This window comes from Gorilla gorilla, chromosome 1 (genome assembly GCF_029281585.2).
Source record: "Gorilla gorilla gorilla isolate KB3781 chromosome 1, NHGRI_mGorGor1-v2.1_pri, whole genome shotgun sequence".
Lineage (NCBI taxonomy): Eukaryota > Metazoa > Chordata > Mammalia > Primates > Hominidae > Gorilla > Gorilla gorilla.
Window position 1 is genome coordinate 218,374,032 of NC_073224.2, and position 13,693 is coordinate 218,387,724.

Genomic DNA, 13,693 nt, shown 5'->3' on the forward strand with positions numbered 1-13,693 from the left:
AGGATAAATCACTCACTCACCGACAGTTACTAAGAACATTGCCAAAGAGACAGCCTGGGAACCTGCCTTCTGAATCCAGAGCTCTTTTCACTCTAAAAAGCGCCCTCCCGTCACAGCCTCCTTCCTGTCCTTTAAAACTAGAAACGTGCAGCTTCTTGCTCCAAAGACCACCTTCCATCAAGGGAGGAGGGACATTTGCAATACTGTGACCTCCAACCCAATCGGTTTCCCACCTCTGCTCTTACCCAGGAAGTCCTGGTTATGTCACGGCCACATATGTTAAGTGGGAAAAAACACCACCGATACAAATGTCATTGTGAAAGTATGGAGGTCTGGAGTCTCTCATAAGCCTGGGGTTTTGGGTCATCAGGGCCTATGGCCACCTTACCTGGGCTGAGCTTTTGGACGAGGTGCTGTGCCAGCCTACATCCCTCAGCCAGCTGTTCTCGGAGGTCCCGCCCATGGGAGTTGTCCGGCTCATCCGGAGTGAGGAGGGCCTGGAGATGCTGATTCAATGAGCGGGAGGCATCTCTCCCTTCCCGTAACTTCTCCCTTAACTGGGTCAGCTCTCGTTCCTGAGAGTGAACCAGGACTTTGTATTGCCTAAGGTGAGATAGTAGAGAAAATTTAACAGTGGAAAGGGATCAGTGATCAGTTCTAATATTTTGCAACACAGATTTCTGAGACAATGTCCTCAAGGAGACCTCCAAGCAGAAGGTCAGCACGTGTTTAAAGAAATGTCTGTGCCCAAGACAAAGAATAAAAAATGGTTCACAGGCTTCCTCTGTATGAGAGAGGGCTCCTGGAAGACCCTCCACGATGTTCCATTCATCTTTCTCTTCTGTCAACAAAAGTAGGTGTCTTCCTCATTCAGTTTCAAAAAGACATCCATCCTTTCAGTTCCTCACTCTGGCCATGGACATTTCCACGTGCATATACACATAGTGCATCTTGCAGCGACTAGATACAAAGCCATGGACAGAAATGAGGCCAGGTGCAGATGGGGCCAATTGAAAAGGTGAAAGAAAAGAATGACAGGCTTGAGAAGGCAACATTGATTGAGTGAAACGATGAGAAGCCGCAGTCAGTCAGGAGCTGATTCTGACTAAGGGTGAGTGGGGTGGTGATGGCACATCATTTTGAGTATACTGAATGCTGCTGGGTCGTTCGCACTCCTTCAGCTAATTTTGTGTTATGCGCATTTCACCTCAACAATTACTTGTTTGAAAAACAGAAAATAAGGCTCTGAGAAACAACTGCAACCCATAACTTATTATTATCCTTGTTCTCTGCTTGATAATCTTTGTGTGTCATGAGCCTGCCATGGCAATTCCTGCCCTTCCCCTCACCCAGTTCAGCTCTTATTTCTCCCTGCCGAGCTGCTGTACTTCAGAGATTTACACACCTGCCCACCTGCCTGACCCCAGGGGCCCACTCACCTGAGCTCCTCAGCCTGCCCGAGCTCCTCTGCAAGCTTCTCTTCTGTGAACAGCCGCTCATCCCTCAGCATAGATTTTATGAGGTCTTTGCAGTCTTCATAGTCTGAGAAAAGACACACACGCCTGCCTCAGTGAAAGGCTGGACATGCTGCTCTGGTCACTGCCTACAGGGCAGGAGCCAGGTCCATCCCAAGGACAAAACTGTCCCCACTGCCAGGCTCTACGTAGGGATTTCCACATCTTTACTCTTCAGTCTCCTGACTTACTGGCAGCTGATGCTCCAAAATTTAGAGACGAAGAGAAACTCAAGGCACATCAAGGAAGTTGACAAGATGATTCAACCACAATGAAGTGGAGTCAGAATTCACAGCCCCTGAGGTCTGACTCTGAATGTGGGGCCACTTTCCCAAGCCTTGCAGCCTCTCCTCTAAAGCACTGCACTGGGGCATGAAGTAGTGATTTCTTGTACAGTCGGGAAGGCCCCTAGGACTATGGGACTGATGGTTTCTCTTTTACTGGGAATTTCAAGGACAAATATGTCAAAGATCTTTAACATCTTTGATTTTTACATCCTATCTTTAGATGTGATTTTAAGAATCACATCTGAAGCATAAAGGATGAGACATAAGACCATAAGGCCATGAAGGAAATCTGCCCAAATACTAAGGTTTGTGTTAATTTAGAAACAGTAGAATGAAGAACTAACAGAGTGTTCACTCTGTGCCAATAAAAGTTCTAGGAGATTGACAAGAAACAGCTCATGTAATTCATTGCAGCAATTTACACAGGTAGGTATTTCTGTAGTACCCTATGTACAGATGAGGAAACTGAGGGACAGACAAGACAAGCAACTTGGATGGAGCCCAGGAGACAGGCCCAGAGTCCCTGGTCTGCACACTGCACTGCTACTTCCACACATTCTCAGGTGCGATCCTTCTTCCTCTTTAGGAACAAGAGCCTGTGCCCCAGGAAGCCAGGACTTCCCTCTCACCAGGTACTCTCTGCTTTTCTTTCAACGAGTCTTGCCCTGTCGCCCAGGCTGGAGTGCAATGGCGTGTTCTTGGCTCACTGCAACCTCTGCCTCCTGGATGCAAAGGATTCTCCTGCCTCAGCCTCCCGAGTAGCTGGGATTACAGGCGCCCGCCACCACGCCCAGCTAATGTTTGTATTTTTAGAAGAGATGGGGTTTCTCCATGTTGCCCAGGCTGGTCTCAAACTCCTGACCTCGTGATCCGCTCGCCTCAGCCTCCCAAAGTGCTGGGATTACAGGAGTGAGCCATGGTGCACGGACCCTACTCCCTGCTCTTGATGCTGTCACTTACAGATACCACAGGTTCTATTAGGAGCAGACTCCTCTTGAAGCCCCTCAGAGCGCGTACTGTGTACTATCACCAAGTTTCCCTCAGGGTCCCCAGAACAGAGCTTTGCCTATTGGCCCTCAACAGAAGCTTGAACACAATAAGGGTTCACTAGTCCCACACATTTAGAACAACAGACTAGATGTTATTTGTCTGCCGGATCTTATATGGTACAGAGAGGATTCTTGAAAACACGATTTAGCCTCTTGGAGAAAACAGGTGGTTCTGTGCCTGTGTCCCAAATGAATAACTGCGATTTTAACTCTAGGCCCACCCCCACCTGACTGCAAACATGGAAACTTGCTAAATACTTTGGTACCTCTGACTTCCAAATTTAACAAAATGTGAAAATGCCCATTTCTATTTTCCTAGAAGTATGGGAGGGTTGAACTTATTTTTAATGGAGAGAGCATTCAGTTTCTCAGAGAGAAGACAGGACATCATTCATCACTGTTGTGATGGTGAGCCTGTAGAACTTACCGTAATTATTCTGCCCCTTGGCCAGGAAGTAGGCCAGTTGAGTTACAAGACATTTCTGTTTGAGGTTTCTGAACTGCTGTTTGTTCTCTGCCAGCTGGGGGCGCGATTTCTTGTTGATTTCTAGAATGTTCATCTCTGACTTCTGACTGGACCAAGGGCCGGCAGATACCACCATGCTGACGTTTGTGGCAGAAGAGGTGGGGCCAGGGACTGGGGAGAAGACACCAAACACATGATGGGTTAAAAACTGGTGAAATCAAGTAGGTTTAATCAGGACTGAGGGATGCCACTGACAGCCTTGTCCACTTCTTTGAAGATGTTGTTTCCCTGGTTTCGCTCTTCTCATCTCCAGTCTTGATCTCCTTTAAGTCAACTTGTCTTAGCTATGCAGTCACCTTGAAACCAGGACATAAAGGCTTCTACCTTTTCTTGCTTATAAGTTTCTATAAAGCAAGGTTGGGCCCTGAGTTGTTGACCCCATGAGCAGCCAATGTTTCTGTGTAGCACAACAGATTGTTTTTGGTTTTTTCAATTTTTTTGTTTGTTTGGTTGGTTTTTGGTTTTTTTGTTTTTTGTTTGAGATGGAGTCTCACTCTGTCGCCCAGGCTGGAGTGCAGTGGTGCAATCTCAGCTCACTGCAATCTCTGCCCTGATGGGTTCAAGCGATTCTCGTGTCTCAGCCTCCCAAGTAGCTCGGATTACAGGCACCAACCACCATGCCAGCTAATTTTTGTATTTTTAGTAGAGATGGGGTTTTGCCATGTTGGCCAGGCTGGTTTCGAACTCCTGACCTCAGGTGATCTGCCCACCTCGGCCTCCCAAAGTGCTGGGATTACAGATGTGAGCCAGCGCCCCTGGCCAGAGACTTCCTATTAATAGCTAAGACAAGCCAATGAAAAGGAGAGAGAGTCTAGCCTGAGAGCAGTGAATGAGGGTGGGAGGATCATCTGAGCCGATACCCCCACCTAAGCCTCCTGAGCAGTTGGGACTATAGGCACGCAGCACCATGCCTGGCTAGTTTTTTGTATTCTTTGGAAAGACGGGTTTCAGCATATTGTCCAGGCTGGTCTTGAACTCCTGAACACAAATGATTCTCCCACTTGGGCCTCCCAAACTGCTGTGATTATACGTGTGAGTCACCGCACATAGCTCCATCCTAGTTTCCGACTAAACCAATATGTGTGTATACAGCCTGTCCTCAGAATTGATCTTCCATAGCCTAGACAGAGGTATGAGACACAAGGAAAACAGAGGCTACCTGGGAGAAGGTTTCGAGCATCCTGCCATTCATCATCAGAGGATTCACTGTCTACAACTAGAGTTGAGTCGACTTGGTCTTCCTCAAATGTGATTTTGCTGTTCCCGTGAGGCTGGTTGGACTCCCAAGGGCCGTGGCTATTTGAACAAGTGACGACACATTCCTCCAGTGAGTCCTCAGGGACTGATTTTTCTTCAGCCTTCTGCACCTCCCTGATGAGCCAGGTGGGATAGAGATGACAGAACATTAAACACAGAGGGATTGGACTCCAGGGAGTCCTAGCTGGTTTTGACAGGAGGCATTAAGAGAGTGGCCCCAGAAAGCAAACAGGAGGATCCCTTTAAGAGGGAACAGGCAATCCTCTTCTCTCTGCAACAGAGCATGGCAGCCATGGGAGCCAGAGAGGAAGAGAGTAACTGGTGTTCATTGCACTGGACACATAGGAGCCGAGGAGGATGAAGACTCAGCTATCCCTGTACGGTACAGACATGACACCCGCCACACACAGAGAAACACAACAGCTGCCAAACCCTGTGTCCAAGCTGGCTTGAATTTCACATACTGTGGCCAACGAATGCAGACTTTCGGCCCATCGTACATGCCAGAGAGGGTGTGCCTCCTACACCTTTTTCATATGTTACCACCCAGTACTTGCTCCCGATTATTCAGTGTTACCTGGGGGCACATAATTCCTGTACTTTCTCAGCCTCCTCAACTTTAACATCTTCATCCTCATCTTCGTCATTTTCTGTAAATAAAGAAGTGTTCGTTCAGATATTTCCCACTTCACACTCTGCAAGCACAGTCAGCCCAATGTGCACACAGACATGAACATCTAGGCATGGTCACTGTTCAACTGAAAGCTCTCATGTTTTATCGTTAACAAAATGCCCTGGCATGGTTTCCCGATCCATCAGGCAATGCATTTCTGATCTGGAGGGCCACCATCAAGATGTGGCCAAATACTGAAAAGACCTTTTGCTCCCCATATCATGGAGGCTTCTACAGCCTCTCTCTGGACTTTGGCAGCTGTCTTCCCCATCTGGCTACAGGTCTGATTCCCAGGCACAGGCTTGGTGTCCTGTCACAGTTCACATTTCAAACCTAATTCTTTCTCTTAGGAGAGGACAAACCTGTCCTACAGTCCTCTATGCATCAGGAGACTGCACAGGCCCTCCATGTGGCTTCTGCCCTGTTATTCAGGGACATTCTCTCCACGGGGAGTGCTCCAGTCTCAAGCACTTCCTACCACCAAATGCCCCCACATCAAGTGTCTTCTCTAACACCACACGGCGAGGGGCTTTATGTCATTTTCAAAAGCAGTCCTAAGTGTTCCCACATTTGGATGCTTCAGACCCTTGCAAGAGACAATTTGCCTGCCTTTGCAGATGGAGACAGAGAAACTCAGGAAGGATAAATCACTCACTCACCGACAGTTACTAAGAACATTGCCAAAGAGACAGCCTGGGAACCTGCCTTCTGAGTCCAGAGCTCTTTTCACTCTAAAAAGCGCCCTCCCGTCACAGCCTCCTTCCTGTCCTTTAAAACTAGAAACGTGCAGCTTCTTGCTCCAAAGACCACCTTCCATCAAGGGAGGAGGGACATTTGCAATACTGTGACCTCCAACCCAATCGGTTTCCCACCTCTGCTCTTACCCAGGAAGTCCTGGTTATGTCACGGCCACATATGTTAAGTGGGAAAAAACACCACCGATACAAATGTCATTGTGAAAGTATGGAGGTCTGGAGTCTCTCATAAGCCTGGGGTTTTGGGTCATCAGGGCCTATGGCCACCTTACCTGGGCTGAGCTTTTGGACGAGGTGCTGTGCCAGCCTACATCCCTCAGCCAGCTGTTCTCGGAGGTCCCGCCCATGGGAGTTGTCCGGCTCATCCGGAGTGAGGAGGGCCTGGAGATGCTGATTCAACGAGCGGGAGGCATCTCTCCCTTCCCGTAACTTCTCCCTTAACTGGGTCAGCTCTCGTTCCTGAGAGTGAACCAGGACTTTATATTGCCTAAGGTGAGATAGTAGAGAAAATTTAACAGTGGAAAGGGATCAGTGATCAGTTCTAATATTTTGCAACACAGATTTCTGAGACAATGTCCTCAAGGAGACCTCCAAGCAGAAGGTCAGCACGTGTTTAAAGAAATGTCTGTGCCCAAGACAAAGAATAAAAAATGGTTCACAGGCTTCCTCTGTATGAGAGAGGGCTCCTGGAAGACCCTCCACGATGTTCCATTCATCTTTCTCTTCTGTCAACAAAAGTAGGTGTCTTCCTCATTCAGTTTCAAAAAGACATCCATCCTTTCAGTTCCTCACTCTGGCCATGGACATTTCCATGTGCATATACACATAGTGCATCTTGCAGCGACTAGATACAAAGCCATGGACAGAAATGAGGCCAGGTGCAGATGGGGCCAATTGAAAAGATGAAAGAAAAGAATGACAGGCTTGAGAAGGCAACATTGATTGAGTGAAAGGATGAGAAGCCGCAGTCAGTCAGGAGGTGATTCTGACTAAGGGTGAGTGGGGTGGTGATGGCACATCATTTTGAGTATACTGAATGCTGCTGGGTCATTCCCACTCCTTCGGCTAATTTTGTGTTATGCGCATTTCTCCTCAACAATTACTTGTTTGAAAAACAGAAAATAAGGCTCTGAGAAACAACTGCAACCCATAACTTATTATTATCCTTGTTCTCTGCTTGATAATCTTTGTGTGTCATGAGCCTGCCATGCAAATTTCTGCCCTTCCCCTCGCCCAGTTCAGCTCTTATTTCTCCCTGCCGAGCTGCTGTACTTCAGAGATTTACACACCTGCCCACCTACCTGACCCCAGGGGCCCACTCACCTGAGCTCCTCAGCCTGCCCGAGCTCCTCTGCAAGCTTCTCTTCTGTGAACAGCCGCTCATCCCTCAGCATAGATTTTATGAGGTCTTTGCAGTCTTCATAGTCTGAGAAAAGACACACACGCCTGCCTCAGTGAAAGGCTGGACATGCTGCTCTGGTCACTGCCTACAGGGCAGGAGCCAGGTCCATCCCAAGGACAAAACTGTCCCCACTGCCAGGCTCTACGTAGGGATTTCCACATCTTTACTCTTCAGTCTCCCGACTTACTGCCAGCTGATCCTCCAAAATTTAGAGATGAAGAGAAACTCAAGGCACATCAAGGAAGTTGACAAGATGATTCAACCACAATGAAGTGGAGTCAGAATTCACAGCCCCTGAGGTCTGACTCTGAATGTGGGGCCACTTTCCCAAGCTTTGCAGCCTCTCCTCTAAAGCACTGCACTGGGGCATGAAGTAGTGATTTCTTGTACAGTCGGGAAGGCCCCTAGACTATGGGACTGATGGTTTCCCTTTTACTGGGAATTTCAAGGACAAATATGTCAAAGATCTTAAACATCTTTCATTTTTACATCCTATCTTTAGATGTGATTTTAAGAATCACATCTGAAGCATAAAGGATGAGACATAAGACCATAAGGCCATGAAGGAAATCTGCCCAAATACTAAGGTTTGTGTTAATTTAGAAACAGTAGAATGAAGAACTAACAGAGAGTGTTCACTCTGTGCCAATAAAAGTTCTAGGAGATTGACAAGAAACAGCTCATGTAATTCATTGCAGCAATTTACAGAGGTGGGTATTTCTGTAGTACCCTATGTACAGATGAGGAAACTGAGGGACAGACAAGACAAGCAACTTGGATGGAGCCCAGGAGACAGGCCCAGAGTCCCTGGTCTGCACACTGCACTGCTACTTCCACACATTCTCGGGTGCGATCCTTCTTCCTCTTTAGGAACGAGAGCCTGTGCCCCAGGAAGCAGGACTTCCCTCTCACCGGGTACTCTCTGCTTTTCTTTCAACGAGTCTTGCCCTGTCGCCCAGGCTGGAGTGCAATGGCGTGTTCTTGGCTCACTGCAACCTCTGCCTCCTGGGTGCAAAGGATTCTCCTGCCTCAGCCTCCCGAGTAGCTGGGATTACAGGCGCCCGCCACCACGCCCAGCTAATGTTTGTATTTTTAGAAGAGATGGGGTTTCTCCATGTTGCCCAGGCTGGTCTCAAACTCCTGACCTCGTGATCCGCTCGCCTCAGCCTCCCAAAGTGCTGGGATTACAGGAGTGAGCCACGGTGCACGGCCCCTACTCCCTGCTCTTGATGCTGTCACTTACAGATACCACAGGTTCTATTAGGAGCAGACTCCTCTTGAAGCCCCTCAGAGCGCGTACTGTGTACTATCACCAAGTTTCCCTCAGGGTCCCCAGAACAGAGCTTTGCCTATTGGCCCTCAACAGAAGCTTGAACACAATAAGGGTTCACTAGTCCCACACATTTAGAACAACAGACTAGATGTTATTTGTCTGCCGGATCTTATATGGTACAGAGAGGATTCTTGAAAACACGATTTAGCCTCTTGGAGAAAACAGGTGGTTCTGTGCCTGTGTCCCAAATGAATAACTGCGATTTTAACTCTAGGCCCACCCCCACCTGACTGCAAACATGGAAACTTGCTAAATACTTTGGTACCTCTGACTTCCAAATTTAACAAAATGTGAAAATGCCCATTTCTATTTTCCTAGAAGTATGGGAGGGTTGAACTTATTTTTAATGGAGAGAGCATTCAGTTTCTCAGAGAGAAGACAGGACATCATTCATCACTGTTGTGATGGTGAGCCTGTAGAACTTACCGTAATTATTCTGCCCCTTGGCCAGGAAGTAGGCCAGTTGAGTTACAAGACATTTCTGTTTGAGGTTTCTGAACTGCTGTTTGTTCTCTGCCAGCTGGGGGCGCGATTTCTTGTTGATTTCTAGAATGTTCATCTCTGACTTCTTACTGGACCAAGGGCCGGCAGATACCACCATGCTGACGTTTGTGGCAGAAGAGGTGGGGCCAGGGACTGGGGAGAAGACACCAAACACACGATGGGTTAAAAACTGGTGAAATCAAATAGGTTTAATGAGGAGTCAGGGATGTCAGTAACTGAAATTCTTAACTTACTGTTGAGAAAAATGTGATCAGTCCCCGCAGCACTTTAGGATCCTTAACGACAAAAACAACGTTCGAGGTGCCTGAGCTCAGAGCTGAAGGCACTGCCAATAGCTCAATCTCCGACAAGAGTGAGGCCAGTGTGCCAGGTAATGGTCTGCAGTTGCCATAACAAACTTACAAGTTGGGGGGTGTCATGGAATCTTAGGAGCCCTGCATTCCAATTGCCCAGGCTTTGCTGAAACACAGGCACCCTCGTCTCACCTGAGGGTCACCACCAATGGGGATCATTCCTCTAAAATTCACTCTCGGTATTCGTGTACCCTGGTGACAATGCCACAGACCCATCTCTTTCCCAATACATCTAAGCACATTCCTCATTGTTTATCGCTTGTCTGTACAACATCATCCAGGCAGAACCAGTTTCCCAACAGGTTATATTTTCTTAACGGTAGTCATGAAGTCACCCCACCTGCTCTAAGTTAAAACAGATCTTAAGGCTTTTCCACAAGTGTAAGATATCAAACTTTGAGCCTGCCCTGATTTCCTCTGGGTCTTCTGCAGTTTTGTCTGTATCCACTAGAAAGTCAATGAATAATTCATTTGTAAAAAATGTTGTCTTTCCTGTCTCAGTATTCTTCTTGCTGATTCCCATTGTTATGTTGATTTCTTTTTTCTCACTGGGGCACCATCTTTGCTTTTCATTACACTCTACACCAGTTTGACATCCCTATGTCCAGAGCTCTTCCTCTATGTGGGTTGATTTGGTTTTTGATGTCACTGAGCGCTACGTTTTATACTTGTCACTTATGGATGTCATTCTAGTGTCACAAGAGCTCTTTTCAAGGTATCAAGTGACCAAAATCATTTATATAGAGATCTCCTGAAAACATGTGTGACCATCTATCTTGGGAAGTTTCATAAACCTGATGCTATTTTGTTGTTTCCATTTTGTTTTCCCATATACTGAAAAGAACAGGGCCATGAGCGGTTCTTATGGAATGTGGTTTGATATCTATTTCGTTGGGTTGGACTAACGCCATTGATTTTTGGTTTCATTCCACTAACAGAACATGGCAAGATCAAGGTTATGGTCACGGTTGGTTGGTGATCCTCAGTGTTGCAGTAGAAGGTGAGTTTGAGATGAGAGGAATGAGTAGGAAAGAGTGATCCCCTGAACCACCTCCTCACTTTCTGAGCTTTCATCCCCACCTAGGTTTTGTGAGCCTGGAACTTGGGAGACTGTTCTGTAGCCCAGGTCTCCTAAGATTGGCTGCTGGACTTGCCTGAGTTGAGGGTACAGTGAGCGTGATCCTGGGCTGCCCAGCATTCATGTGGTAGTGAAGGAAGGAGGACTGGATCAATCCCATTTCAAAGCATGTCTCTCTGCACTCCACGCTGTCCTCCAATGACACTGTAAGGAAACCGCTTTAAGACGTATCAACGGCTTTAAGTAAATGTATTTTCTGGCATCTGGGAGACCTGACATTCTGTGTCATAATGAAAATCTGTCATGTTTCTTTATTTTAAAAATGATAAAACTGCAGGTTCACAGAGTTACGTGGCTTACTTGAGGTCACACAGGGATGAGTTTTCAGCACTGCCAATAAAAGCAATCACAGTAATTATTCAGTAATTATTCATAGGATCCATATAATTCAGTAAATATTCACATAATTATTTACTAGTTGTTCATTGACCAATTCGTACAAGGCATTTTGCTCAAAACTGTGCTTAAATTTGGACATTGTATCTTCATCATAATCCTGTGGTAATGCTATTATCCGTAAGTAACAGGTAAGAAACCTGAGGAGGAGGGATAGCAAATCATGTATTTGGACATATTTCCTTTTTTTTTGGTTTTTGTGATGCTGGAAGAATGACCAGAATGAGTCATAGGAAGAGTATACATTCCTGTAGTATTGTCCAGGACAGAGGTGTGACCTCCTAGAGTACTGGGACCAAAATTCCCAAGTGTCTGCAACCTTGCTTTAACAGTATGGGAGATAACCTCTATCACCTGGAATTCCCCTGGAACTCTGGAATATACAAGAGAAGTATGAGACTTGGGTCTTCCCTTGGCTGTGTTTAATTCACTCTTCTGTGGAATACCAATGATTCTCACTAAGACTTTGGCCTTTTCATAAGCACAATGTGCATTTTATGGAGAAGATTTTACACTTTGCTCTATTTAGAAAGAATAAATATGACCAGTGGTTTAGGTTTTATGCCCTGGACTTAATATATTTCTGATTCCTGTTTTGAGATTAAATTCTCATGTAAATAGAAAAATACTTATTATTTCTCATAAGGCCAAGTGTGTTATTAGTGTGAGTTTTTGAAGATGAAGCACAAACTTTTGATTTTATCTTTGTCTGTCTCTGTCAGCGCCACTCGTTGTCTCTCAGTATGACCTGGACTTGTCCCCTGCACTTACCCTTGTCCTGCTGAACCATCTCCATGCACTGTCCGATTCCATCCGTGATTCGGGCTCCTCCCAAGGCTCCCTGAAAAGGGCACAGAGATCAGGACGTTAGGCACATTCCGGACACAAAGGCAACCCATAATGTAGAGTAGGCAGCTGTGTTTCCACTTCCCTAATATTCCAGTGATGTCCTAAAACTGAAAGGAACACTTTCCCTTTTTAGGGATCTCTTCTTCATGTCTCAGTGCCTCTGATCTAGTGAACACAACTGTCCTGAATGTGAAAGAACTTGCTAAATTTCTAGTTTCTTGTTAGGTGGCTAAAATAGATTTATAAGACTTCCTTACTTACCCATGACTGCTGAAGTTTGAATTCTTAGCAGTACGATTCTTTTTCTTGTAAGGTCAGCAGCTTAGGAAAGATTGGCCATCTTCCTGTGCAAAAAGAGGCAAACTTAATTTCTACTCAAAGCATGCTTGAATTTGGAATTAGGGCTTCCACTCTTCCGAAGTTGGAGTGTCACTGCGACAGGCAAGTGTCCCGAAGGGCTCGTGTCTCTGCTATACTCAGAGTTTAAATGGAGCCCAGCAAGCCAGATGTCCTTTACTTCTAGGTTCCCTCAACAGTTTCTCCTCTGCTTCAGAGACTGCATTGAAAATATTCTTGTTCTGCTGTTGTGTTTTGGCTTTGGAATGATGTGATGCAGCTCAATGGGTCCCACCCCCAAGTTGATCAAAGTAAGAAACAGCTGGGAAAGTCAGTGCAAATACAAGTTCATTGTCCTCCTTGCAGGGATTCTGATTCAGAGGGCTCAGGTGGGGCCTGGAATGTGTTTGTTAACATGACTCAGATGTGCAGTCAATTTGGGGACTCACTGACAGCATTCACCTTACAGTTTTTGGGATGATTCTTTCTGTTTTGCTGATGAAGAAACTGAGGCAGACAGAGTCTGTAACTGGCCCAAGTTCCCCTTGTTGTAAGTCCTGGAGCCAGATCTCAGGTGGACCAGTGCTTCTCTCCCCTATACCTCATTTCTGAAAAAAGGAAATCTTCTGGAATTTGACTTCTTTCATCTAACACATTTCCTCACAACATGCAGCCAGCATCATATTTTGGCCACTTACTATTAAAGTGAGATGCTTTTTTTTTTTTGAGACAGGGTCTTATTCTGTCACCCAGGCTGGAGTGCACTGGTGATTATAGATCACAGCAACCTTGAACTTCTGGGCTCAAGCGATCCTCCTGCCTCAGCTTTCCAAGTAGTTGGAACTCTAGGCACACATCACCATTTCTGGCTATTTTTTTATTTTTCATAGAGACAAGGTCTTGCTATGTTGCTCAGGCTGGTTTTGAACTTCTGGCCTCAAGCAATCCTCCCACATAGGCCTCCAAAAGTGTTGGGATTACAGAAGGTAGCCACTGAACCTGGCCCTGAAATGCTTTTACTTTCTTTCTTTTTTTTTTAATGAAAATAGAGGACATGGAGATGTGGAAAGACACCTTGCTTTATTACTTTTGTTGTTATCATTATTTCTACAGTAGAATTTATATATCACAAAATTCACCATTTTTAAGCATACATTTCAGTGTCTTGTACCATATTCCAAAACTTTCGCAACCATCGCCACTACCTAATTCCAGAATATTTTCATAATGCCAAAAAGCATGCCTGTACCTATGGGCAGACACTCTCCAATTACCCTCTTCTTGCGCTCTCTGACAACCACTAATCTACCTTCTCTATATA

At 46.0% G+C, this 13,693-nt stretch overlaps 1 protein-coding gene across 1 annotated transcript in view; it reads right to left on the reverse strand.

Annotated features, from left to right (window-relative positions):
• The window catches only part of LOC101131274 (neuroblastoma breakpoint family member 3), a 44,478-nt gene that overhangs the window by 12,666 nt on the left and 18,119 nt on the right, over positions 1-13,693 (reverse strand). Inside the window, exons 2-11 of the mRNA XM_063702015.1 lie at positions 12,298-12,380; positions 11,959-12,028; positions 9,223-9,432; positions 7,385-7,487; positions 6,334-6,548; positions 5,211-5,283; positions 4,536-4,747; positions 3,278-3,487; positions 1,440-1,542; positions 389-603 (exon numbers count right to left, since the gene is read on the reverse strand). Coding sequence (XP_063558085.1) covers positions 389-603; positions 1,440-1,542; positions 3,278-3,487; positions 4,536-4,747; positions 5,211-5,283; positions 6,334-6,548; positions 7,385-7,487; positions 9,223-9,432; positions 11,959-11,983 — 1,366 coding nt within the window. The 5' untranslated portion in view covers positions 11,984-12,028; positions 12,298-12,380. The remainder of the gene's footprint in view (positions 1-388; positions 604-1,439; positions 1,543-3,277; positions 3,488-4,535; positions 4,748-5,210; positions 5,284-6,333; positions 6,549-7,384; positions 7,488-9,222; positions 9,433-11,958; positions 12,029-12,297; positions 12,381-13,693) is intronic.